The following is a 27,564-nucleotide window of genomic DNA, read 5'->3' on the forward strand; positions in this document are numbered from 1 at the left end:
AGAAACACTCACACAAACCAAGATGTCAAGAGATATCGCGACAGAGCTCATGTTCTGTTGCGCATGTGCGGAACCAGAGCACGTGATACATCGGCATCCGAGCACAGCCCAACTGCTGAAAGGACGGGGGCAGCTGTTCCAATCGAGTCGGTCTTCAGAAAAGATGAAACTAAACGCGCGGATAATTAGTAATATCACTCAGTTCAAAAAAGTTGACAGAAGAAAATTAAATCTGAATAGTTTTAAAAAGAATCGTTTCAACTCTCCCTTTCGCTCCCTCGCCCTCCCCCGCGTTGCGCCAAATGAGCTGAGCCATCCCCGCGCATGCGCGGTAAGGACCGCGTTAAGCAAGGGGGCGGGGCTAACTGAAACGTGTTCCGCCGCCACTTTTGAAAGAGCCGCTGGATTGTTGCCGCCATGATGGAGGATTCCAATCGAATTCAAACACTAACGGCCTCCGGCTCGTGAATGGGGCTGCCTGTTTGTGAAGAAAAACACTTGAAGGAGACGGCAGAAGGAGCCGTGCGCCGCGGTCGCATCACGATGTGCTCGACCGCCGGGTTGCCGCCCACGGGCGTCTGCCTCGCTTTCCGGGTGACCCGGGTGGACCTACCCCGGCCCGGCTCCGTGCTGGTCAGGCTGTGGGGCCGCTTCCAGCAGCGAGAAAGGCAGCCCGAGTACCAGAGGCTGCACAGCGACATACAGAGCTGGGCCAAGGCGGCCCGGCTGGCCGGCGGAGGAGGAGCCGGGCGCAGCGTGCCGGTCCCGCCCCTGGAGACCAACGAACGATGCCTGGTGGACATGGGCGGCGAGTGGCACCGGGCCCGGGTGCTGAGCCGCGTCGGCGACGATTACACCGTCTTCACCCTGGACGAAGGGCGTGCGCTGCCGGTCCGAGCCCGCAGCCTGGACCGAGGCAAGAAGGACCTGTTCCAGCTGCCCCCCGAGGTGGTCTGTTGCATCCTGGCCAACTTGGTGCCGGCGACTGGGCCCGGAGCCGCTGGCGGCGGCAGCAGCAACAGCAACTGCAACGCCGCCGCCGAGGACGAGGAGGAGCGGGAGGATGCGGAGCAAGACAAGGTACCGGAGGACGGCGAGGACGGCGGTAAGCAGCGGGGCGGCGCGGCCTCCTGGCCGCCGGGGGCGCTCTCCTTCTTCCGCGCCCTGCAAGGGCGGACCCTGGAGACGCAGGTAGAGGCCGTGCTGCCCAACCGCCTGGTGCTGGTGGAGGTGGCCCGCGTGTCGCGGCAGCTGTGCGAACTGGGTCTGGCCAGGGCCATCGACCGGAGCGCCTTCCGGCTGATGGTGGAGATGTCCACCTCCCGGCCCTGCGCCGCCGCCGCTGCCGGCTCCGCCTCCTTCAGGAAAGAGCGCGCCCCGGCGCCGCTGGCCGGCGGCTCCTCCTCCGGGGGCGAAGCGGCTTCGACCTTGGGCTTGCTGCCGCCGCCGCCGCCCAGCGAGGCGGGCTACAGCCTCAGCTACTTCTACCCGCTGCTGCAAGTGGACGAGACGGTGACGGTGCGGGTGACTCACGTGCGCTACCCGGACCGCTTCTTCTGCCAACTGCGGTGCCACTGCCCGGAGCTCGAGCGGCTGCACGACAGCATGCACCGTTACTATGACAACAGCCGCGCGCTCGAGGCTCCGCGCAGGCTCGGCTCGCCCTGCGCCGCCAAGAGCGCCGACGGCCGCTGGTACCGCGCGCTCATCCAGCAGACCCTGGCCGACGGCGTGCTCGAGGTCTTCTACGTCGACTACGGCGACCGCGAGGTGGTGCCGGCCCGCGTCGTCCGCAAGCTCAGCCCCGGCTACTTCAAGATGCCCGTGGTCACCTACCCCTTCGCGCTACGCGATGCCTCCGACTACGGCCGCGGCTGGTCGGCGCGGCACGTCGAGCTGCTCAAGTCGCTGATCCTGCGCCGGGTGCTGCAGGCCAAGGTGGAGTTCTACAACTCGGTGGAGAACGTCTACTACGTGACCCTGTACCAGGAGGATGGCTCCACCGTCAACGCGGCTTTCAACGCCCAGGCTGAGAGCTTGCTGTCGTGTTACGGCGAGGAGGGTCGGCCGAGGGCGGATGGCCAGAAGCTCAACGCACTTCAGTGCGGCGGCGACTACCTCATCGGGGACAGGCGGACCGAAGGGCCCTCCGCCAAACCCAAGGATCGCATCTCTCTGCTGAAGAACGCGAATCTGAAACTGAATGCATTTTATGATGTCCTAGTTGAATTTGTGAAAGATCCTTCAGAGTTTTGGATCCGAACCATGGAGACGGCGAGCGAGTTTGAAAAACTCATGAACAGCATTGCCAAAAAATATGGAAACTTGAGTCGAAATGAAGGATTAGTGAAGAAGCCCGAACCGGGTTTGTTATGCTGTGCTAAATTCAAGGCTGATAACTTATTTTATAGAGCTGTTATTACTGAGATTCTTGATGGCAACTTCAGGGTATTTTTCATTGATTATGGAAACATGGAAGTTGTGGACTGGCATGATGTTAAGGCATTACTTCCAGAATATAGAAAATTGCCTGCCTTAGCAGTGAAGTGCTCCCTTGCTGACCTCGCACCCAAAGAGGGGACTTGGAGTAGAGAAGCTATTACCTATTTTGAAAAGGCAGTGTTCGAAAAACATCTTGTGGTTCACGTTTTAGAGAAGGAAATGGACAAATACTTGATCGAACTGCTAGATGTGGAAGATGAGGGAGAACCCAGTGTGAATAAGTTAATCTTGTTGGCAGGTTATGCTGATCGCAAAGAATTTAAAGTCTCAAATTTCAATTCAAAGAATTTGGATTTATTGGGCCATTTACATATTTCACATTCTTCTGAAGAAATTGTTCACTCACATGGCAGAAGCAAAAAAGACAAATTGGAGCAAAGACCAGTGACTCCTGAAAAAATTAAGCCATTTACAGAGTACTGTGGTACACCAACAGTGGGCTTAAGTGATTCTCTGACCGCATTATTTTCTAGTCAGGGAGAATTTGAATGTAATGATAGAACAGAAATGATGGAATCTGTAATTACAGAGTCTCCCTATAAGCAAGAATATCTTAAAGTGGGAAGCACTGTGGATGTACAAGTTTCTTACATTGATGAACCTGGTGACTTTTGGTGTCAAATGACTAAAAATACACATGAATTGAAGATACTCATGAGTAAAATACAGGAATATTATAACACACATGAAGATAATTTTCAGCCTGGTCAACCTGCTTGTATTGTAAGGTACTCCGAAGATGGAAAGTGGTACAGAGCACTGATCCTTGGAAAAGTGACTGCAGTGGAAGTGGATGTATTATATATCGATTATGGAAATAGAGAGAGAGTGCCCATAAGTGACCTGCGTCTAATAAAACCAGAGTTTCTTCTTTTCAAAGGTCAGGCGTTTAGGTGCAGTCTTTATAACATAATTCAACCCATGGGTCCTGATCCGTTCATGTGGAATGAAGATTCAATTGCTGCCTTCCAGGAATTTATTGATAATGCCTTAAGCTTATATATGGAACTCAAATGCACAGTGTATGCATTGACTGTTGTAGAAGGCAAAGGTCTGTGTAATGTTGTGGATTTGAACACTCCTTTTCAGAGTGCTTGCCAGTTACTTATAGAGCGAGGCTTAGCCAAATTTGTAGGATCGCCTAGTGTCCTTGCCCCATCAGTAAGTCTTTATACCTATTACTATTCAACTCATGATGTGAAAATTGGTAGTGAAGAAGAAATGTATGTGAGCCATGTAGCAAGCCCAACAAAATTCTACTGTCTGCTTGGTAGAAACCTGGGCATTCTAGATAAACTTGCAGATAAGGTTAATAAACTGTCTTCCAAGATGCAGGGCTATACTTTTTCACAGGGTGTAGATCCCATTTGTCTTGCAAAATACACTGATAACCGGTGGTATCGTGCTTTGGCATGGCCCATACAAGACCGAATTCGGGTCTCTTTTGTGGACTATGGCAACAAGTTAGATATTGATAAAGATGACTTGCTTCCAATACCTAACAGTGCAAAAGATGTTAAATTTCTACCAATGCAAGCAATTAAATGTGGGTTGTCTGATATACCAGTTGACTTATCCCTTGACATTATTATCTGGTTTAAAAAAGCTGTTATGGATAAGCCTTTAAAAGCTGTAGTTGTAGCAAAAGAGACTGATGGAAAACTGATTGTTGAACTATACGATGGAAACATGCAAATTAATGCAAAGATTAAGGAACAGCTATGCTTGCAGAGTACCAGTGAAACAAAAACAAATGGAAGTGCAGGAAGGCAAAAAAATAAAAATGAAAAGTCATGCACCCCTTACGTGGCAAAGAGTGATCATGAGCCACTGCCTCTCAAAAGACGTATAGTTGAGGACCAAGGTGATAATCGTGAAACTGAGAAGATAACCATATCTGCTTGCAAAGAGGACAGGTGGAAGAATAGAACTGAGGTTATTTCACAAACTGACGAGGTTGGGCTAAAGAAATGTGTTCACAGCAAAATATGTACAAAGAATATAAAAGAGTCTTCAGATTTAAAATCCAGTATGGAAATTGTAGATCACAAGTTGGATGGCAATTGGGTTGAAAATCCTATTAAAAAAAACACTAACCTAACTACACCTTGGCCTAAACTGACAGATCTCCCTCTGATGGCATTGAATCGTGGTTTTAAAAGTGATGTATCTGTTTCACATGTTATCAATCCATCACACTTTTTTGTTCAGCTTCTCCAAAATGAAGATAAAGTAACTGCGATGGAAGAAAAGTTGAACACATGTAATACAAATGACAGAAAAGTTGCAAATTTTCAGATAGGTGATGTAGTCTGTGCAGAGTTTCCTGAAGATGGTTCTCAGTACAGAGCTGTTGTAACTCAAATTTGTGATGACTTGGTTTCTGTGGAATATATAGATTATGGTAATACTGCAACAGTCGATGCATCAAAAGTTTTTCCTCTTTCTAAAGATTTCTTAGAAGTCCACCGACTTAGCATACCATGCTTTCTTGCAGGATTTCAGAATTCGAGTTCCAGAGAAGGCAGTAAAGAAGCTGTATCTGAATTCGTAAAGAGAACAAGTAAAACTGGAATAACATGTGAATTTATGGAACGGTGTGGGCAACTGTGGGAGGTTCATCTTTATGATGACCAGGGATCAATGGCTAATTTGCTGAATAACTTTGAATTTAGCAGTGGTACGCAATATTCTCAGCAACCAACTGAATATCCTGTAATTGATGTAAGACCTGCTTCAAAGTTCAATGCATATGTCTTTGCAGTAAAGTCTCCTCAGCAGTTTTGGTGTCAGTTTAAAACTACAAGTGATGGCATTTTTATTGAGTCACTTGAGAAAATGGAAGATGACTCCAATGATTTACAGTCCAAAGACGATTTGATTCCAAAGGCTGGCAATCTTTGTATGGTGAAAAGTAAAGCCCATAATAACTGGGCTACATGTGAAATTGTGCAGGTTTGTAATGAAGTTGTTGAGGTACTTTTTCTGAAGGAAGGCATTAAGGAAGAAGTAAACAGCAAAGATATAATTGAGGTAACTCCTGCATTTACATTAAGTTATGAATGTAAGTTGCATGGCTTGTTTCCAATTGATGGAAATATCTGGTCTAAAGAAGCAATTGAACTCTTTGAAACTTTGGTTTTGTACAAAACTGTAACTGTAAAAGTAATTGGTGTTTCTGAAGATAATGTACTGGAAGTGGCTATATATGACCACTTGGATAACATCGTGAGAAACAGACTAACTGCTTCAGGATTGGGTATTGAAAAACTGAATGTGTGTGTATCTGACGCAGCCATTTATGGGCGATACATCAAGAAACTCCCTTTAGTGGGGCAAACCATTGAAGGGTATATCACTGCAGCGGAAAGTCCTAGTTATTTTTGGTGTCAGTATTCATCCCCTGAAGTTCACATCTTATCTAAAAAAATGAAAGAAGTTGGAGTGCTTGGTGTTACCAACAGGGAATTACTATCTGACATTTCAGTTGGTGACAGCTGTTTTTGTAAATATTGTGAAGATGGACAGTGGTACAGAGCTGAAGTGAAAAAGATAAATGGAAACATGCTTACTCTGCAATATGTTGACTATGGGAATGAAGATGATGTTGGAATAGAACAAGTTAAAAAGATGCCCAAAGAGCTACTGAAGATTCCCACACAGTCTTTTCCGTGTTGCCTTTCAGGATATGATTTATCTAATGGTTCTTGGAAAGATGGTGCTGTGGATGCTCTCCTTAATCTTTCAGATCAGTTGTTAAAAGTTACTGTGGTAGCAAATGAATGCAAAAACGGCAGTTTACCGCCTTTATTGTATGTCCAAATTCAGTATGTTAATGGTATAATCAATGATATAGTGAGAAATTTCTGGAATCCACATACTGATAAACATGATGAAAGCAGTCAGATATGTGATAATTCATTAAGTACTGGTCAGTTAACTCCTATAATGTCTAGCCCTGGTGGCTTAAATCTAGAAGATAAACTATTGATGCAGCCTATAACTTCAAACATAACGTCTTCTGAAATACCAAATGCAGAAAACTTTGTCACTTTGTGTAAATTGCGTAATGAGGAAGTGATGCATCTTAAAAGCCCAGCTGTAAATATACCAGAAGAGAATAACAAATGCATAATTAACCTTCCGAGTATTCAGCTGTCTCCAGTAGTGGATGGTATAGATAATGAAGTACATATACTAAATACGTTAAAGACCCATAAGCTTGCTGCATTGTCTACAATTTCCACTGAAGATACCATTGAGACTGTTGTGGTTGACAAATTTGAAGATGCTAAGTCTGCTTCAGATGAAGGAATGCCTACGACGCAGGCTGGTATGGATCAATACTCTTTAAGCAACCAGACTGAAGATGCAGATCTTAAAGAAGCTCAAGGGACACTGAAAACAAGTGAATATTTGCAGGAATCTGTGCAGACTATTGATTTGTATGAAGAGATTTTTAAATGCCAACAGGATCAGCCTTTTACGGAGGAGATTGGTGATGATTCCATGACCCGTATTCTCATCTCCCATGAGGACGACGATGATGATTACTATGAAGATCAAAACTTATCAGAAGCTCAGGTGAACAGCAGTGAAACAGAGGAACAGTTTGAGAGGGGTGGGTAAGACCTTTGTGTTAAGATCCTAATCATTACAGGTTTAAATTGAATTTAAAATGCACGTTTTAAAATATAAGTAGACTTGATTACAAAATAATATGACACACTCCCTGGGTGCCATGAATACTGGTTTTCGAGTTCTAAGTTTTGCTGCTTTTCTTATGTTGCAGAAGATGTACTTGCTGGTGAATACAAGGGAATTGGACTATTTCAGTGTGATGGTGTTGCAACTATTTTAATGTAATTTAAAACTCCCACCAACTTGCAGAACCTGTAACTGACAACCGTGTTAACATCTCATTACTACTTGGTATAATTTGTGGTTTGGCTATTGCTTGATCTATGTAGCACAAATTCCATTGCTCTTGAAGTCTGATTCCTGAATGTTCTCATGAACTTGCATTTAATATGTGGGGAAAAATGTTTGCACAACTATAACTATTTACCATGTACCAGCGTATGGACTGGTCTAAGCTTATGATGATATACTTTTACAGCCATTGAATGCGTAGAATGGATTATAACTATTCAATCATTGGGAAAATTGAGCACACTCTTAAGCTTCAGGTGAAATACATGATGGGTGAAATCATGCTTCTAATCTATTTTTGCGCTCTGACATTGGGCTTAATGACCTGTTTCTGCTATGTGTGCTATGTAATCCTATGCATTACTAATTGTAATCTGTAATTTAATATCTCATGGGTCTTCAATTGTATTCAAACAAAATGTATTTAGTAATCAGACATCTAGATTAGACTTCACTTCAGCCCTTAATGTTAAAATTTTCATAACTCTCAATTTTTCCCCCTTCTCTTCACTCCTTCAGTGCTTTTCTTCCCCTCCACCCTTTCTAATTTGCTAAAAGATCTTCAACTATCTGTACTTTTACCAAATGTAATTTACTTGAATTCAAACTGATATTTGAAATTCCCTTCAGCTTTGATGACTTAAGCCATTTTACTTTGCTCCATTTCTCTGTATTTTTTCAGGATCTTTTTCTCTCTCCCTCCTTTGTCCTTTATTCCCAATCCCTCACTCCATCCACCTTTTTTCCTTTCATTTGGCCATCATATGGCTGCACAGTGCAAATCTCGATCAATCAAGCAGTAGGTGAGATTTATGAATGGTAGATGTAAATATGAAGAGGGTATCGGGATAACACTAATGCCTCAAAGGATGGGAAGCTTAAAATATTAAATCTGAGATGAATCTGCCTTTAGGATGCTGGTCAATTGTTGAAACATCCTTATAGAGGAGGCTGTGTTTTTTCACTTTATCAGGCGTTCTATTTTAATCCATGTGGCTGAGTTTTCTAGGCCTTGGTAATTCTGCTGATAAAGGTAGGTGAGACGGGCTGGATCCATCAGATGACTTCAGGGTTCCCCCATCCTTTGTGATCTCCACACCTACTGCCTCCAACAATCACTAAACTTCTGCTGGGCTTAGGTCTTTTGTGGCACATTTCTTTATCAAACAAGCAGGGAATCTTTTTTACAAAAAGTAAACTCCATTGCATTCAGAAAACTCTGCCATAATGTTCCTCTCCACACCCTGCGTCAGTAAGTATTGGAGACCTAGTAACTTTCAAGGTCATCAGGTTGTGTCATATTAGAAACATTTTGCTCTGCCTATATTGGTTCTGTAGCAATAAGCTGGGCCAACTGCTCTCCCTTTCTAAAAGTAGCAATTTCCTTTTGAGAATATTAAATATCTATGATGATACGCAGCCTTTGTCCGCACTTTTTGCTTGGTCAGTTAAATTATGTTGAAATCCAAATTTGTCAAAATATTGTTCCAGGAAAGTGGTTGCTAACTGCAACTTATAAAGCTTTCTACTGTATGTGGAAACTTGCTGTGCACAATATGGTTGTTACTTTATCTCTCAGAACTGACCAGATAATTGCTTCTAGGTGAGGTACTTTAGGATATTTGAAAGACTTGAATGATGAATAATAGATGTAAACTATTTGTGTCTTCCCTAGTTAGGAACAATGCAAAATAATGGGGATGATTGGTCTTATTGCATATTTTCTCATGGAAGTAATCTTATAAAGGAGCACCAAGTGTTGAGAGGATATATTTGCTGTAGAAATTGTATCAGCAAAAGCAATATGGCCACAAATGAGGAAATTCAAATTAAAGAACACACTGGTAACACCCAGTGGAAAAAGTTTGCAGATTGGCTTCTTAAACTACGGGATAGAAAAATGGGAGATTCAATTGAAATACTGGAGAATTGTTTTTCTAAGGAGTCAAATTGTGTTGATTTCCTATTTGGTGAAACCATTGTTGTATTTAATACAACTCATTAATTGAAAGTTCTTTGCATTTAGAAATGTGAAGATTTGCTAGATTTAAATGAAAAAGTTGAATTAATAGAATACCTCAGTGTCAATTCGACAGATGAAAAAGTTAACAGTTTATACTCTCCAGAGTTTCTATACAATCTAACTGCAATGGACATGCCATTACAGAAGCTGAGACTCCAGGAAGGAGCATTTTGTAGAGTGCTATGAAATTTGAATCCTAACAAGAACTTTGTATTAGAACAAGATTGGTAGTTAGGAAGCTGTTTTCTCTGAGGATAGATGTTGAAATTATAATGGGCAGATTTCAGTTAAGTATAGTGTGTATTCCTTGATTTAATACTGAGGCCATTAGATATAAAGTTTCAGGAAAAAGCACTTCCCAATTGGACTTTGATATTTAATGACCAAAACAAGTCACAAGGCCAGACTTTTGACAACATTTTGTGTTTTATGGTCCTAGACCTGTTGTTACACATAAACAGCTTACAGTAGCTTTTTTCCGAGAGACGTTTTGATTCTTCTAAGTCTTCAGTGAAAGAATAACTAGGTCTCCTGTATTTAGAGGTATTGTTGCAATAACAATACTAAGTTGACTGCAAATGTTTTTTGGGTGTGTTCCAAGTATGAAACTGCTTGAAACTATCATAGGGTAGTGTGTGTACAAAAAAAAATGTATTTTTATCAACTTCTCTCCTCCACAGAGATCAAGCCATTTTATCTAAGGTCCATTAGCTTCACAGAACCAACCAGGCAGATCTTGTGCATTTTGGCCCATTACTGTTTCTGACACTTGGGTCCTGCTGTAATTATAAGCCATTCTTCGACCTAGCCTGAAAGATCAGCCAAGGTTGTTTCCAGCTTATTTTCCTCTTAGAGCTGGCTGTTTTTGTTTCAAAAAGGAATTAAAACTCTGAGTAATCATTAACCTGAAAGAATCTCTAGTTCAGTTTAATCATGACCAGTATAGATTGGTGGCATTATGCTGCACGTTACTACTTCTGTAGATTAATTATGTACTTCATGTTTGTTTTTGTGTTGTATAGTATGTCAGTAGCATTATCTAACTTTTTTTCACTTGCTTACTCCATAGTTCCAACTGCTACGTTGAATATCTGCCCAGAAGAAGATGAAAGTAAAATTCTTCCCTGTGCTACAACTCCTCTTAGTGGTGTTATGAATAAAGGTATATGGTTAATGTTGTTCTTTGCACCCTCAACAAAACTATGGAAATAAACTTAATCTGCTGACTTACATTCCAAAGTTATTTTATTTAAGGCACTTAAGAGTAGGATTGTTTGTATTTCCTATATGGTGTCTAAACTGTTTTGGTTCTTTATCATCTTCAGTCCATGCCTGATGAGTTCGGAGTCCTTCTGTACTGCTTTGTTGCATAATACTATGTTGACATTTTTTTAATCATGCAACTTTAGTATTTATTATCTAGCTCTGAATGATTCCACATCAAATGCAGCAGCCAGATTATGTTCTGACACACACTTACATCTTGTGCTATAACTCAAAACGAGTTGATAGAAATGTTACAAAAGCAAAATACTGCAGATTCTGGAAATCTGAAATAAAAACAGAAAATACTGGAGACATTCAGTAGCCAGGCAGCATCTGTGGAGAGAGAAACAATGTTAATGTAGGAACCGCAAAAAGTTAGAAATGTAGTAGGTTTAAAGGAGATGAAAGTGGGGTGTGTGGGCAGCAGAACAAAGGGAAAGATAGTGTAGAGGGCAGGAGAGATTAAATTGACAAAAGATTTCATGGTGTGAGGTCGAAGGGAATGGTTTTGGGACAAGTAAAGAAACAAAAGATGTATCTAGAGGAGATGTGAATGGTAGGATAGCTGCCTTCTAAATGCAAGGTAACTGAAAAAGAAACAAAAGGAAAAATACAAACCATCAGAAAAAAAACTCATTTTATGATCTCAAGTTATTGGACTCATTTGAGTCCAGAAGACCATAAAGTGTTCAGTTGAAAGATGAGGTGCTGTTTGTAATGGGCTTCATTAGAACACTTGCAAGCCAAGGACTGAAAGGTCAGAATGGGAGTAAGGTGGAGAAGTAAAATGGCAGGCAACTGGGAACTTGGTAACACTTGCAGACTGAACAGAACACTGAACAAAAGTGTTCTGCAGTGCGGTCACCCAACCTGTGTTTGGTTTCTTCATTGTATGGGAGATGACAAAGAGCAGTGAATACCATATACTGTAAGTTGAAAGTAATTTGCTGCTTCACGTGGAAGACGTTTGGTACCTTGGGCAGGGAGAAGGGAGGACAAAAGAGCAGATGCTGTATTTCCTGCGCTTGTATAGAAAGGTGGCAGATGAAAGGGAAGAAGGGTGTTGGAAATGACGGGTGAACCAGAGTGTTGTAGAGGGAACAGACCCTGCTTAAGACTATTCCTCTTTTTTCTTTCCCCCACCAGCCCCCTGACTTCCTGAATAACAAACATGTTACTGATCATCTGTGTTGTCTGACTCTACTGGAAAAATGTTCCAAGATAAACATAATTGACACTGAATATCTGCTGTTATTGTGAACCTCCTTTCTTCTATGTGCAGTTCGTCATGAAGTTGTCTTTTTGTCTTGTGTGCTTGCAGTACTTATTACAAGTAGCTCTTGGTCCCAGCATAGAAAATTGCTAAATTAACGTAGGTTCACATTGGCGTCAATCATTCCATAATCTGGAAGGAATGAATCATTTCCATTACCATGGAACCTGATTAAAGTAAAAATGAGCAGAGCATTTACAGGCAACTTGGATTTTTTTTGTGAGAGTTGGGGGGTGTAGAACATGTGCACTTAGTTGCTTTGTGGCTGAATAAATTTTTCTATACTTTTCCTCACACTTAAGTATGTATTGTGCACAAGTAGCAAAGTTGCATTTCCTGCTACCAAGCAAATAATTGTATGGCTGTGAGCAGAGCAGCTTGAGTTTAAAAAATTAACTTTGGAAATAAATCTTGTAATTAACCAACAAAACAGGAAAAGTTTGTCAGCTGCTCAGCCTCAGATATTCTCATTACTTTTTCAAATACAACATTAGCCCCTTTGCACTAACTGGGGCCTTAGTCAAATGCATCACGTTTATTTCAGGCTCTTGCCACTTCTCCTCTTTGCATCTCAGAATTTAGTTTGTTTGAATATCTCTTGTCCAAATCGTCCAAAACTAAATAACAATGACTTGGTGAAGGCCTATGGTCTCCCCAATATATAGGATCTTGAGCAGCGAATGCAGTATGCTATAACTTTAAAGAAGTAATTCCTGCTGCACTTGGAATGTTTGGAGCATTGGACATTGAAGAGGTGAAAGGGCAGATGTTGCATCTCCTGTGCTTCCATTGAAACCTTCCATAGGAAAGGGAGAGATTATTGGGGGACTGAAGAGTGAACCAGGGTCTTGTATTTGGCTTATCAGCTGGGTTGCTGAAAAATGGCACTGAGCTTACAGACATAATAGAACAGGAGATGGCTACTAATCAGTCTTAACAAACCTTTTGATTTTGGTGCTGCTTAACCTTTTTTTCTTTCCCCTTTAAGGGCTAATGGTAAGCTTTCCACATGAGGCATTTGACATGAAAATTTTTTCCAATAAATCTTCTGATAATCTGCAATGGTGTTTAAATATGACCTGCTGAGTTTTTCCAGGTAATTCTGTTTTTGTTTTAAATATGACTAGGTGGTTCATTTTTTATTTTGCAGGCACCAGTCTCCCAACTTGTCAGTGGACTAGTTAATGCATGAAGAAAAGTTAGTCTAGTTTCATTTTGGTTTTTTTCTCTTTCTCTTGCCCTCCCCCCACTCAAAGTATTTAAAATTTAATATATCTAAAAATGGACCACATTCTGTCGTGTCACTATCAATAAATCAAAACCAAATGATGAAAATCAAACAGAAGCTTGAGTCATGGAACTTGCACATTGGTGCAACTAATTTTCAGACAAATTTGCCAAAGTGGTTGGGAACATAAATTCATTGCTCAATATTTTGCTGAGAGGCACATTTTCAGGATAAATTAAGGGCTTCGTGGTGACCAAGTTGGCGAGATTCTAATTGATCCTTGGAAAACCTCTTCAAAGCTACTATTTGTAACAACCTGTACATTGCACAATTGGGAACTTTTTAAGAGGGTACATGTTTAAAAGTATCTGACCAGACTAAAAGGTTTGCCTTTATTCTTTAAGATAACTTGCTTGTTGTAAGATGAGAAAAAATGTTATGCTTTAAATGCAAATATTAGTCCAAATATATACCATGAACTTGAGTAACATAGAGTCTAATTCACTTGACCAATGGAAGACCTTACAAGTGAAAATAATTTTATATGTATTTCTGAATTTGTGTTACAGTGAGACATTGTCCATTGTGTTGGTCTATTTTTTTATATAGAACTGGAGCAAAAATCAGAGGAGTTATATAAATGACAGGCAGTCAGCTTCACCTGTCCCCTCTGCAGATGTAAAATTTAAAAAAAACCTCCCGACTTTTGCACATTGCACCTTTTTACCTTTAGGTACTAGCTGGTTTAGATTTAATGAGTGGATGGTACTTTTTAATGTTTTTCCCTCAGGATTACAGATAGCTATGACTGAAAGAGATGCTGGGAAAGAGGAAAACATTTCTTTGAAAGATACAATTACTGGCATGGAAAAAGGTACGTAAAGTTTTGAAATTGTTTCTGCAGCTTAGTATTAGTGTATTTGAGCAGTATGTTGTTGCACTTAAGTGTAACTTGTCACCAAACCACGTACAGTTTTACAAAGCATTATTGTCTTTGCAAACAAATTGTATGATGTGTAACATATTCTTGATGTACTTGAGCCCATGCAGCCTCGACTTTAAAAGACATTTTCATTCATTGTGATTCTATTCCACCTTTGGTACACTTTACCATAATCTCTCTTCTCCTACCTTACACATGTTATGACCCATCGTGTTTGGAGGGGAAGTTAAGCAATTTTGATCCTGCTATGGTGCGGCCTTGAATGTGATTTTCAAATATAGTTTTCTGGTATCGTCAGTGTGAATCTTCTCTGCACCCTTTTTAGTGCCTCTATGTCTTTTTTATATAATATGGAAACCAGAACTGTGGTGTAGTATAACTTCCCTACTTCAATTCTATCCCGAAAGGAATAAAGCCTGGTGCTTGGTTTGCATATTTTATGGCCATGCTAACTTGTGGTGCAACTTTTATGGATTGATTGTATTTGCACTCCAAGATCTCATTGTTCCTCTGTCTCACCTAGACTTGCACCTTGCAAGTAATAAGAAACCTTTTTTATTTCTGCAGCATCACAGGTTAGATCAGCATTTATTGCCCGTCCCTGATTGCCCTTGAGAAAGTGGTGGGTGCTTTCTTGAACCACTGCAGACCATGTGTTTGTAGGAACACCCAGGGAGTTCCAGAATTTTGTGACAGTGAAGGAAAGGCAATGTAAGTCAGGATGGTGTGTGGCTTGTAGGGGAACTTGCATGTGGTAGTGTCCCCATGTATCTGCTGCCCTTGTCATTCTTGCTGGTAACGGTCATGGTTTGGAAAGGTGATGTTGAAGGAGCCTTGCTGAATTGCTGTAGTGCATCTTGTTTATGGTGCACAATGCTGCCATGATGCGTCAGTGATGGAGGGAGTGAATGTTAACGGTTGTGGATGAGGTGCCAGGCAAGTGGACTGCTTTGTCTTGGTTGATGTTGAGCTTCTTGAGTGTTAAAGCTGCATTCATTAGGCAATTGGAGAATATTCCATCATATTCCTGACTTGTGCCTTGTAGACGGTGGACAGGCTTTGGGGAGTCAGGAGGTGAGTTACTCTAGAATTCCCAGCCTCTGACCTGTTATTGTAGTCACTGTGTATGGTTATATGGCTGGTGCTGTTAAGTTTCCAGTCAATGGTAACCCCCCCAGGATATTGATAGTTGGGGATTCAGCAATGGTAATGCCATTGAATGTCAGGGGGAGATGTTTAGATTCTCTCTTGTTGGAGATGGTCATTGCCCAGCACGTGTGGTGCGATTGTTACTTGCCACTTTTCAGCCCAAGCCTGAATATTGTCTGGGTCTTGCTGCATATGAACACGGACTGCTTCAGTATCTGAGGAGTTTTAAGTGGTGCTGAACATTGTGCAGTCTTCTGTGAACATCCTCATTTTTGACCTTAAGATGGACGGAATGTCGTTGATGAAGCAGCTGAAGATGGTTGGCTTGGCTCACTACCCTGAGGAACTCTTGCAGCGATATCCTGGGACTGAGATGATTGACCTCCAACAACCACTAACATCTTCCTTTTGTGCTAGGTATGACTCCAACCACTGGACAGTTTTCCTCCTGATTCCCATTGACTTCAGTTTTTCTAGGGCCCCTTGATGCCACACTTGGTCAAATGTGGCCTTGATGTCAAGGGCAGTCATTCTTACCTCACCTCTGGAGTTCAGCTCTTTTGTCCGTGTTTGGACCGAGGCTGTAATGAGCTGAGTGGCTGTATCAGAACTCAAACTGAACGTCGGTGAGCAGGTTATTTCTGTACAAGTGCTGCTTTATAGCAGTGTTAACAACCCCTTCCATCACTTTGATGATCGAGAGTAGAATGATGGGGTTGTAATTGACCAGGTTGGATTTGTCCTGCGTTTTGTGGACAGGACCTACCCTGGGTGATTTTTTTTCACATTGCTGCGTGGACGCCAGTGTTGTAGCTGTGCTGGAACAGCTTGTCCAAGGGCACGGCATTTTCTCTACCAAAATGTACTACTTCACCATTATATGTGTTAAACTTAGTTTGCCAATTATTTTTCATCCTGCAAGTTTATTAATGTCCTGTAGTTTTTTTTTAACAGTCCTCAGCACTGACTGACTCCCTACCCCACCCACCCCGTACCTTCAAATTTGGCGTCATCCGCAAATGTAGAAATTGTTTTTGTTTCCGAAGTCCAAATGTGGAATACCACCTTCTATTTTCTGCCACTCTGAATAACTGGCCTTTACTCCTACTCCCTGGTTTTTGTTTTGATGCCAGATCCATCTACCACTTGTCCCTGAATCCATGTTCTTTGACCTTCGCCATTAGTCTATTATGAGGCACCCCATTGAAAGCCTTTTGAAGATAAATTACATCTTCTGCATTACAGCATTCTTGCTCCGTTATCTCCTCAAAAAATTTAGTATGGGTGGTCGAGCAAGATTGTCTCTTTTTAAAATCCATGCTAACTAAATTCATTATTTCTCATTTCTAGGTGTTCTTCTGTTCTACTCAATTATTTTCCTACAGCCAGTGTTAAGCTGACTTTCTAATTTCCTGTCCCCCTTAAATATAGGAAATACATTAGCTATCAACCTGTCCTTTGGCATTACATCTTTCTCTAACAAATTATTAAATGTGTAGTATTGCCTGTGCTAACGCTTCCCCAGATGTTTTAAAATATATGGATGAAATTCATCCAGACCAGGGGCTTTATCCTCTTTTGAGTTTTAGTTTATTTGATGCATCCCCTTTTTTTTAATGTGTCAGGAATGGCTCAGTGGATAGCATTCATGCCTCCAAAAGTCAGAAGGCTGTGAGTTCAAGACTCGTGCCAGGCATGCCATCTAAGCTGATAGTCCAGTGCAGCACTGAGGGTGTGCTGCAATGTCAGAGGTGCCGTTTTACACCAGTCACTGAAAGCAAGCACGCGGGTGCAGCAAGCAGTTAAGGCAAATGGTATGTTGGCTTTCATTTGCAATAGGGCATGAGTACAGGAGCAAGGATGTCTTGCTGCAGCCATACAGGGCCTTGGTGAAACCACATCTGGAGCAGTGTGCGCAGCTTTGGTCTTACTAAGAAACAGAGAACTCATAGAGACTGCAGCAAAGATTCACCAGACTGATTACTGGATGGCAGGTTTGTCATATATGAGGAGAGATTGGGCCGACTAGGTCTGTATTCACTGGAGTTTAGAAGAACAAGGGGGGATCTCATTGAAACGTATAAAATTCTGACAGGGCTGGATGGACTGGATGCAGGGATGATTTTTCCTCTGGCTGGGGGTTCTAGAACAAGGGATCTCAATCTCGGGATACGAGGTAGACCATTTAGGATTGAGATGAGAAACTTCTTCACTCAGAGTGGTGAACCTGTGGAATTCTCTACCACAGAGGGCTGTGGAAGCCAGGTCACTGAATATATTTAAGAAGGAAATAGATTTCTAGACTCCTAAAGGCATCAAGAGGTATGGGGAGAGAATGGGCGTGTGATGTTGAGGATCAGCCATGATCATATTGAATGGCGGAGCAGGCTCGATGGGCCGAATGATCTACTTCTATTTTTCTATGTTTCTGTGTTTTAACTGCACGTGTATCATTATTTATTTCACCATTCAATGCCATGTCTACTTGTTCTATCACTTTAAGAAAGCAAAATAATGACTTAATGTTTCTGCCATTTCTTTATCATTACCTTGTGGTATCATCCTGTCTATCCCTTAATGGCCCTATTCCCATCGCAACCTTCCTTTTGGGTCTGTAAATATTTTGTTTGATGTACCTTGATAATTTGTCATAGTTCCTAATTGAATTGCTAATTGCTTTTTGACTTCCCTCCTAAACTCTTCGTATTCTCTTTCATCATGCACACCTCTGTCTATAACTTATTATCCTTCTTTTCCCATTTCACACTGGCCCCAATCAAAAACAGTTCTGAGCCTCGATTAGGATCTCGGAAGCCTTAGATGGGTGTTGACATGGATGCTGCCACGGATTAGTCCAGACCTGACGACCTGTAAACTAGATTATTGGATGCAGATTAAAAAGCTTCAAATACATACAAGTGCAGATGATTTGAGTTTATTATTTGATGACCTAGCTTTTCTGTTAGTAGCAAGGTGGCTCTGATCCCATTATGTTAACCTTGCTTAAGTATTGATTTCAGCTCAAAGTGCTCAAGAACCCTCCCAAGGTGCATACTTCCATATCATCGCAGAGCACTTCTGAGGTTCAACATTCTAGGTCATAACTCATGATGCATTCCATGATATTGTATGGAAGCAAATAGAGGCAGAACTAGCCTCTGGTAATCTATTCTGTGTAAGGTGTAAATCTGGGGGATGTCTAAAATTTCCAACTAGCATTCCTGGTTTCTAGAAGATAGCTAATGCATAGTTTTAGGATGAAGTGAGCACCATGCATACATGGCTAATGCATCTTGGAAATGGAACTGTCAGAAGAAAAATGTAACTATTGTGCATTCCAGGCTGTTCAAAGGCTAATGAGTCACTTAATTTGTGGCTGAGATGCAGTCAAATATGAGCATGAGAGCCAAAATAGTCCTAGATGAAATGGAAACCAAAGCTATTGCTGGAGCAATTTATGAACTCTAAACTGTTGTGATTTTTCTGACCAGTCAGCAAATTTTAACTTCAGGAAATAAATCTAGTTAATTTAGAAACTGCCAGGTTTAGTGTTAAGACTGTCCTGTTTTGGAATGGCTTGGAGATGAGGTGCCGTTGATACTAGCTATCTAGGATTGAGACCTTTATAGCAGTAGAAAAATAAATATGGCTAAAGCATTTTAATGTTTACCCCGTAGATGGCAGTTCAAAGAATGTTTCATAAATTTTTTGCCACATTCTAAAAGGTTTGGAATTTTTGACCATTAAATCTCAGCTGGAATCTCTATCGTGGATGTCTGAAGTGGGTGACTGCATCCAACTCTCTTTCTTGTCCACTGACTATTCTGGGAGTGTTGAAATCTTGGGAAGACTGGACAACAGCAGAGCACCTTCCTTTTCTTGCTGGTGACTTTGTGGCTTCTGTTTGGAATTTGCAATATCATGCAGCAGGCCTATTGTCCCAGATGCTGATAATCAAATCTATGTTGAGAATCTTGCTTCGCTAGCACCTTCCAAACCCATGACCCCAACCTACTAGACGGACCAGGGCAATAGATGCATGGGAACATCACCACCTACAGGTTCCCCTCCAAGCCACACACCATCCTGGCATGGAACTATATCACTGTCCCTTCATTGTCGCTGAGTCAAAATCCTGGAACTCCCTCCTTAACAGCACTGTGGGTGTACCTACACCACATGGACTGCAGCAGTTCAAGAAGGCAGCTCACCACCACCACCTCAAGGGCAATTAGGGATGGACAACAAAAATGCTGGCCTAGCCAGCGACGCCCATATCCTGTGAGAAAATTTTTTTAAAAACTGAAATGTGATCTGAGAAGCAGTACGACTTGAATTTCCCTGCCATCTCCAGCAATTTTACTGTTACTGGCAGGTGGGATGCTTGTACCCATATTCAACGGAATCTATTTGATATGACAGTAGACCTGAATTTTGTCGACGTGCATGTTAGAATTGCCATTGTAATGAGCAGAAGTTAGCAAGTTTTGTTCTAGGTTGGGCATTAGTCTTCCTAAACACAGATTAATAAAACCAGTTGTCTTCCAAGTTAACGTGTTGCTAAACACAGTTAACTTGGGGAAATTACCATAAAGCAACAGATTAATTTAGTATCTAAATAAATGCTACAGCAACATTACCTCTTATCTTACCTTTCTTGCTTCGTGCATAAAAAATTGTGTTGCAGCACTGTGAAGCTAGGAATTCTGTATTTGGACTTTACTCAATGCAAAACATTGAGTTGGGCTAAGGTTGCTCTTAAGAAAATACATGAATGAAACATGCAACTTCAGTGTTGAGGTCAGATGAACTCTTGTCGTGAAGACGGCCTTCAGTCTACTTGGCTCCCCCATTCCTGCAGCCTTCTAAATAGTTAACAGTTTTCAGTCTTGTAGAGAATTTAACTTTTCTTTTTATTTGTTCACTTATTCTAGTGAATTTGTTCGACCACTTCTAAAGCAGTAATCTTTGGGTATGGTGAACAAAGCTGTACACAATACTCCATCTGTGGCTTCATGAAAGCCTTATATAATTGTAGTAAGAGTTCTTCACTTCTCCTCTCATGCAATAAAGGCTAACATACCACGTCTCACACTTGTGAGGAGGATGCAAAGGTGCTTCAAGGGGATTTGGAGAGGCTAAGCGAGAGGGAAAAAATTTGGCAGATGGAGTATGATGCGGAAAAAGGTTATTCACTTTGATAGGAAAGCAGAATAGATTATTCTTAAGTGTTGAATTTCAAAGAGACTTGGCTGTCCTTGTTCATGAGTTGCTGAAAGCTAACATACAGGTACAGCCAGCAATTAAGGCAAATGGTGTGTTGGCCTTTATTACAAGAGGTTTTGAGTATAGGAGTGAAGATGTCTTACTGCAGTTATATAGAGACCGCACCTGGAGTATTGTGTGCAGTTTTGGTCTCCTTACCTAAGGAAAGATATACCTGCCATAGAGAGAGTGCAACAAAGGTTCATGAAATTAATTCCTGGGATGGAGGGATTGTCCTATGAGGAAAGATCAAATAGACTGGGCCTTTATTCTCTGGAGTTTAGAAGAATGAAAAGTGATCTCATTTAAACATACAAAGTTCTTACAGGGCCTGGCGGGGAGATGCAGGAAGGATGTTTCCCTTGGCTTGTTGGGGGTGGGGAGGGGCAGGCGTTGAAAACCAGGGGACACAGTCTCATAATAAGAGGTAGGCCATTTAGAACTGAGATGAGGAGGAATTTCTTCAATCCGAGAGTGGTGAATCTTTGGAATTCTCCCCCAGAGGGCTGTGGAGGCTCAGCGCTCAGTCATTGAGTACGCTCAAGATTGAGATCGATAGATTTCTACATTTTAAAGACAAAGGGATATGGGGATAGTTCAGGAAAATGGTGTTGAAGTAGAAGATAAGCCATGATCTCCTTGAATGGCAGAGCAGGCTCGAAGGACTGTATGGCCTACTCCTCTTTGTTCTTATTTGTCTTCCTAATTGCTTGTCATTTACTTTGATTTGTATACAAGGGCACCCAAATCCTTCGGAATACCAACATATGCTAACGTCACTTTTTTAAAAAAACGTTCCTGTATAGAAGTTGACCCCTGTGTAAAAGTAATCTTTGGCCTAAAAACATAATTTTTCATATACCTTGTGTATATTTGTTTGGCCCAAAGCCAAAAATTTCAGAACTAAAGTATAATTCTGGAGATGTTAATTTTTTTTCTCATTCACTTATGCGATGTGGGTGTCACTGGCTAGGGCAGTATTTATTGCCCATCCCTAATTGCCCTTGAGAAGGTGGTGGTGAGCTGCCACCTTCCGTTGCTGCAGCCCCTGTGATGTTGATTTTGACCCAGCAACAGTGAAGGAACAGCAATATATTTCCAAACCAGGATGGTGAGTGGCTTGGAGGGGATCTTCCAGGTGGTGGTGATCCCACGTATCTGCTGCTTTTGTCCTTCTAGATGGTAGTGGTTTGGAAGGTGCTGCCTGAGGAGCCTGGGTGAGTTTGATTCAATTTAATTGTAAATTTATAAATGCTTTCCATCCATCATAAGGTCAGAAGTGAGGGTGTTCGCAGATGATTGCACAATGTTCAGCACCATTCGCAACTCAGATACTGAAGCCCTCCATGTCCAAATGCACAAGACCTGGACAATATCCAGGCTTGAGCTGACGACAGGCAAGTAACATTCACACCACATAAGTGCCCTGCAATGACCATCTCCAACAAGACAGAATCTAACTATCGCCGCAATTCTGCCATCCAAGTAATCATAAGGCAGTGCGGGCCAACTGCATAAAGGCAGGATACTCGGACTACCTAGTCACTGATGTCAATTGAATCTTGAGGTATCAATTGCAGCCCTGAATTCCAAGCATTGTCTTTAGTGGACTGGTTTTGGACAAAATTAAAGTCCTATCTGGTAAACCTTACTATATTTTACTGTAGTTCCAAGTTGCTTTTTTAAACTAGAACAAAAACAAAAATACCTGGAAAAACGCAGCAGGTCTGACAGCATCTGCGGAGAGGGATACAGTTGACGTTTCGAGTCCGTATGACCCTTCATCAGAACTAAGACATATAGAAATGAGATGAAATATAAGCTGGTAGATGGGGGTGGGACAGGAGAGCTCGATAGCGGGGCCAGTGATAGGTGGAGGCCAAGAGACTGCCAAAGATGTCATAGACAAAAGGGCAAAAGGGTGTTGGCGGTGGTGATATTATCTAAAGGATGTGCTAATGGGGACATTAAGGGACGCAAACAGGACAACCTAGTGGCAGATGGCCCTAGTGCGGGTGGGGTGGGGGGAAGGGATCGAAATGGGCTAAAAAGTGGAGATGAAACAATAGATCGAAATAAACTTAAAAATAGGAAAAAGAAAAATATTGTTGTAAAAATATTATAAATTATTGGAAAAGGGGGGATTGGAAAGGGGGTGGGGATGGAGGGGAGAGTTCATGATCTGAAATTGTTGAACTCAATATTAAGTCTGGAAGACTATAAAGTGCTTTTTTAAACTGCCAGTTTACCAGAGTGAGTAATGTGCTTTTCTTTAGTTTTATTTAACTTTAAGAGGGAAAATTATTTGTTTGCTGAAAAGAAAATGGAAATTAAATTGTATCTGATTGTTGTGCTGAGGTTTCATTCCTGGGTTCTAACTAGGGGGATTACTGCCAAGGGATTCCAGTGTTTGGGTGACCACCACTCGAGTTATATAGATTCCAGTCAGGCAGTCTCCCTTGGGAAGGAAGTGACATTTGTTCCTGCTTTGTAACATAGTGCCTCACTTAGAAAATGTTGAAGGTCATGGGGTGATATAGGCATAGATTAAGTACTCTGCAAGAAAAAAGTTGCAATTCTGTTATGACTTTGGAAAAGCATACAGATGAGCTGAATTGACACCCCAGAGTTTTTATTTTTAGGGGAAGTTCTCCTTTTGAAATGACTACTTTCCTCTGCAATCGATTTGTGTAAGTGAATGGTTGAATTTGTAAAGACACATTAGAAGAAATGGTCCTGATGGGTGAATTGTTTGCTTTTTCAGTGGTTACTCTTATGAAATAAAACCAGTAGCACTGTTTGTGATTTGGACCAGATATTTGTGTCTTTTGCACACGTATTTCTTCAATTTCTCCAAAGGCATACTTGAACAAACACTTGGTGAGTCGAGATTTGAAAGGAAATAAAGCAGTATAATGATTCATATCAGGTGGGTATACAGAAAAGTTATAAGATTCATTTATTTCCTATCAAAACTTGTATGATAATAATGAACATGCAAATAAAAATAAATGACCATGCATGCTTTTCCACTTAAGAGGATAATGTAGCTTGACTTTAAAACTGATTTCCTAACTCCTCTCTGGGACCCTGTCCGTGTGCATGCAGTCAAGCTAAAGGTTGCAATGTCCTGGTTTTAACAACAAGATTGTCTCTGTTGGAATCAGTGATTTTTGCTTTATTTTCTGGCAATTTGCACTGGACAGTTCAACAGGATGATGAGGCATTTACTGATAACAGACAATCTAACTTATTTGCAGTCTGAAGGAACATCAAAGCTAATTGTTTTAAAATTGATATGACATAATCATAATTTTAGGAGAGATTACACAAATATAACTATACCAAGCTTAATCGTGGTAATATTCCCCTGCTCACATGTTCAGGGCCTAAAACATTCTTGACTTAGGTATGTATACAGGGCCCAGTCGAGCTCACTCAGCTCAGGCCTGCCTGACAAAGCTGGGGGTGGAAAAAACTATATGCATGGAAAACTAATTTCTCCCTATTGGGTGGCTACCTTTTTGTGTGTGTATGAAGTAACACGTGCCAAATGAATTAATCTCATTTCCTACACCTTTTTAAAGTGTTCATTTGTCCTACTTTGGTCTCTACTTTATTGGATTGAGATTGGCTGTCTCTACCTGAAGCAGCAGCTTCCTGCCTCCTTGTAGGTTTTAATTTTATTTTGAGTGCACAGCGAAGCAGCAGTCAGGAACAGATTATATCCAATCCAGTTTGTGACCATTGTCTTGGTTCTCAAAATGCTTTCTGCATTCTGGCCTGTTAGCTGAAGATAAGTAAAGCCTTATTTTGAGATTTCAATAAATCTGTTAGATTCCATTGCAAGCTTTACATGGTCTTCTGTGCTGTTAATTTAATTTGCCATTTTTTGTTAAAATACACAACCTCTAGCTGTTTTCACTCAACTGCACCCTTCCAAGTTGGCACAACTGTTTAGGTAACTGCAGGGAGTAAATAATCTCAGACCATGATGAGATACAGTATTATCATAAACCGCCTCAAACAATTAATGATTGTAAAATACCATAAAATAGTGGATTTCCTTCAGGTCTTAATCCACTACAGAGAGAAAATCTACATTGAGGGTTTGAGTTGACCTGATTATAGGAATCAGGTTTGCTAGTAATCTAGATATCCTTTTCCTCAACAAACTTGGAACTGTAACTAGGCTGTTTTAGAGCATTCTTTATCATTGTTTATGGGCGCTTGCAGGGTATTTTGAATGTAGTTGGTTGCTAAATTTATAACCCAATATATTTGACTCTCGTCCAGCATATTTTTAGCTTACCCAATTGTACTCGAGTAATTTGAGGCCAGAGGCTGAACAATTCAAACTGGGATTTGGTCAAGTGCCAGTGTCGTCCTACACCATATTGTTATTCACTATGGAGTTTGTGCCCTTTATCAGTGTAATAGTTTTTTTTTCACAGCTCTGTTGCTATGCACGCACTCCCATAAATGCCTCGTTGACTAGAAAAGTAAAGTTCTGACTTTTCCAATACCTTGTGTTGCTTATATTTTTTCTTTTAATAGGATCACCCTTATTGATACTTCAGGCTAATAGTGACATAACTTGTATGGAAGTTCGAAGTGAGAACGAACACCAGAGCAGTGGGTCAAACTATCCAAATGTCAGTGCTGATGTCTCCCAGAAGGAAATTGTTGGTTCTGAAGTTCATTGTGAGAAAGAAGATGGTCAGATGCTGCATTCACATGTGGCAGCAACGGCTGTTGATAGTGTTGCATTAGATAAAGAACAATTGATCCACGGTGCCAGTATCAAAGTTACTGATGCTGTGCTACCTTCTATCGAATCAGAAGTTGCATTTCTTAAACAAATAGATCAAAACCAAAAACACCAACCGACGCCTTTTGTTGCACTTTCAGCATCAGAAAAATTAAGCAAATTTGAAAATTTGTCAAAAAATGTAGAAACTAATATCTGCACCGCTGTAGAGGGCACACCTACAGCAGAATCTGTGGATTCCCTTCAATAGTGTCATCAGAAGTCTTTAAGGAAGATTTGTAAAGAAATTATTCCTGCTCCTGAAGATTTTTGTTAAAAATACTATGGCTACAAATACTGGAAAATGAGCATTTCATTTAGCCCCTTGCATTGTCCGACTGATTTTAAAGCTATATTGGAAAAGAATACTTAGTCTCTGGAATCAAACCCCAAGCTGTAAAATACAGAAACTAATATAGCATGTTTATGGTTGATCAGGTGCCTAAAAGAGATAAATGATCATTTTTATTTTGAGATGTTGCAGTATTTCAGTCTAAGGGAGGTTTAAGTTTAGAATTCAAACTTGCATTCAATTGACTTGGCAAAACCCAGTTTTTTTCATAGTCTGCATGAAGATGCCTAAATTTCATTGGGGGTGGGGGTTGGTGGTGGGGGGAATGGTGCAGTAGAAAGAGTCTTATTGACAGGTGTGTGGCCTGTTGGATAGAATTTGAATCTAAAGGTTACTGCTGGTACCAGTCAGTTAGAAAATGACCATGTTTCATCTGTAATGGTGAACGTAGATACTTGAAGTTGTAAAATTTGATAAACCTATTAAGCAAACATTGTAGTGAATCTTGCTGAAACCTGATCAGTATGCAAGAATGTCAATGCCTTAGAATTGTTTCTGTATGTATGTTACAGCCAAAAATGTAATCACCCATGGTTCCTGGAAAAGGTCCTTTCACAAACTTTAAATTATGGATTATAATGTAAGTCAACTATAACTACATCCTAGAACCAAACAGGATGTTTCCAAAAGTAGTAGTCATCAAAATACTTTTATGTACACTGCAGCCTGTTTAAAATGTGTTCAATTGAAATGACAAATAAAAGCTTGTTTATGCAGACATTTTTGTGAGGGCTCATTAAATTTTGAAAAGTTGACCATATGGTCTGCTCCTGCTCCTATTTCTTGTGTTTTTTTTGTTCTTATGGTAGAAGTTGCTTTCCTCTTTTTATTTTCCATAATCTGTTTAATATTCATGTCCTTGAAGATCATGAAGGGTTATTGTTTCTCATTTGTATTATCCATTTTCACAATGACCTATTTTGATAGCCAAGACCAAATTATGAATGTTCGTTTTCTCAGTTATATACTTGAAATTTCCTGTGACCACTATACAAACCATATTAACTCCACATGTAATTTCCTACTTAGTTGTCATTCTGTCAAAGTTCTTGACAATTCTAAACAATCTTTTAAAATTTTGTGATTAAAATTTATTTTGTTTTACTTAGTACATTATGTAGCTTTGATTTTGAGCATTGTACCAAATGTTTCATTTAAAGCATGTTCACTTCATTTTTTTTAGTTTTGAATTTCTTCCATGGCGCAGACTACTGATATGAGAAGCATGAATGGCTAAAAAGAAATCTCGGTGGTGAAGGCTGGTTTTATAGGCTAAGACATCCTAGTTGAATAGCAGTAATGTTGATTTTCGTAGTGTTTAGTGCTCTGCTACTAACATGTATCAAGAATGAAGGGAGATTATCTACACTAAAGCAATACATGTGATTCCAAGTGGCCCTTTTCCTCAATCCCTTTTTCCTTCTGCTGTGCCATTTGTAGGCAGTAAGGCCTTGATGGTGGTAACACAAGTCAAAAGTTCCAGTAAGCTGAGACACTTCAGGTGAAAGATATAACAGTGGGAAGTACTCCAATTACATAGTAAGATGCTATGGTTACGAGGTGAAGTTACCAAGTAAACACTTAAACATATTTAGTACATACTCAACAGTTGGTAAGTCACCTTCTTTGCTTATGAACTCCGTGCTTGTGTTGTAGGTATAAAAGCAGCAGTAGGTGCATATAATTTCACGTTTTTCCTTTGCAATAGGCAAAAAGACAATTTGTGGGGCAAGGTTTGTTTGACAAGCTTGTGTGATAAGGTACAATTTGAATTTTATTTCTATGGCATGAAGGATTCAGTGGGGAGGTGGTGGTGAAGTA

General features: G+C 40.9%; 1 protein-coding gene across 1 annotated transcript; it reads left to right on the forward strand.

Moving 5' to 3' along the window:
* The first annotated feature begins 543 nt into the window (after positions 1-543).
* On the forward strand, positions 544-27,113 carry tdrd6a (tudor domain containing 6a). Its single transcript, XM_078541401.1, has 4 exons — positions 544-7,123; positions 10,527-10,619; positions 14,015-14,098; positions 25,139-27,113. The coding sequence occupies exons 1-4, from the start codon at positions 544-546 to the stop codon at positions 25,600-25,602; spliced, it is 7,221 nt and encodes a 2,406-aa protein (XP_078397527.1). The 3' UTR covers positions 25,603-27,113.
* Positions 27,114-27,564: the final 451 nt, after the last annotated feature.

The sequence above is a fragment of the Cetorhinus maximus genome, chromosome 5 (assembly GCF_964194155.1).
Source record: "Cetorhinus maximus chromosome 5, sCetMax3.hap1.1, whole genome shotgun sequence".
Lineage (NCBI taxonomy): Eukaryota > Metazoa > Chordata > Chondrichthyes > Lamniformes > Cetorhinidae > Cetorhinus > Cetorhinus maximus.

Excerpts from the sequence above, each read along its gene's own strand:
- tdrd6a (XM_078541401.1), top strand. The coding sequence starts at position 544 with ATGTGCTCGACCGCCGGGTTGCCGCCCACGGGCGTCTGCCTCGCTTTC. Across the intron at positions 7,124-10,526 it reads AGAGGAACAGTTTGAGAGGG|TTCCAACTGCTACGTTGAAT; the intron begins GTGGGTAAGACC and ends CTTACTCCATAG. Across the intron at positions 14,099-25,138 it reads AATTACTGGCATGGAAAAAG|GATCACCCTTATTGATACTT; the intron begins GTACGTAAAGTT and ends TTCTTTTAATAG.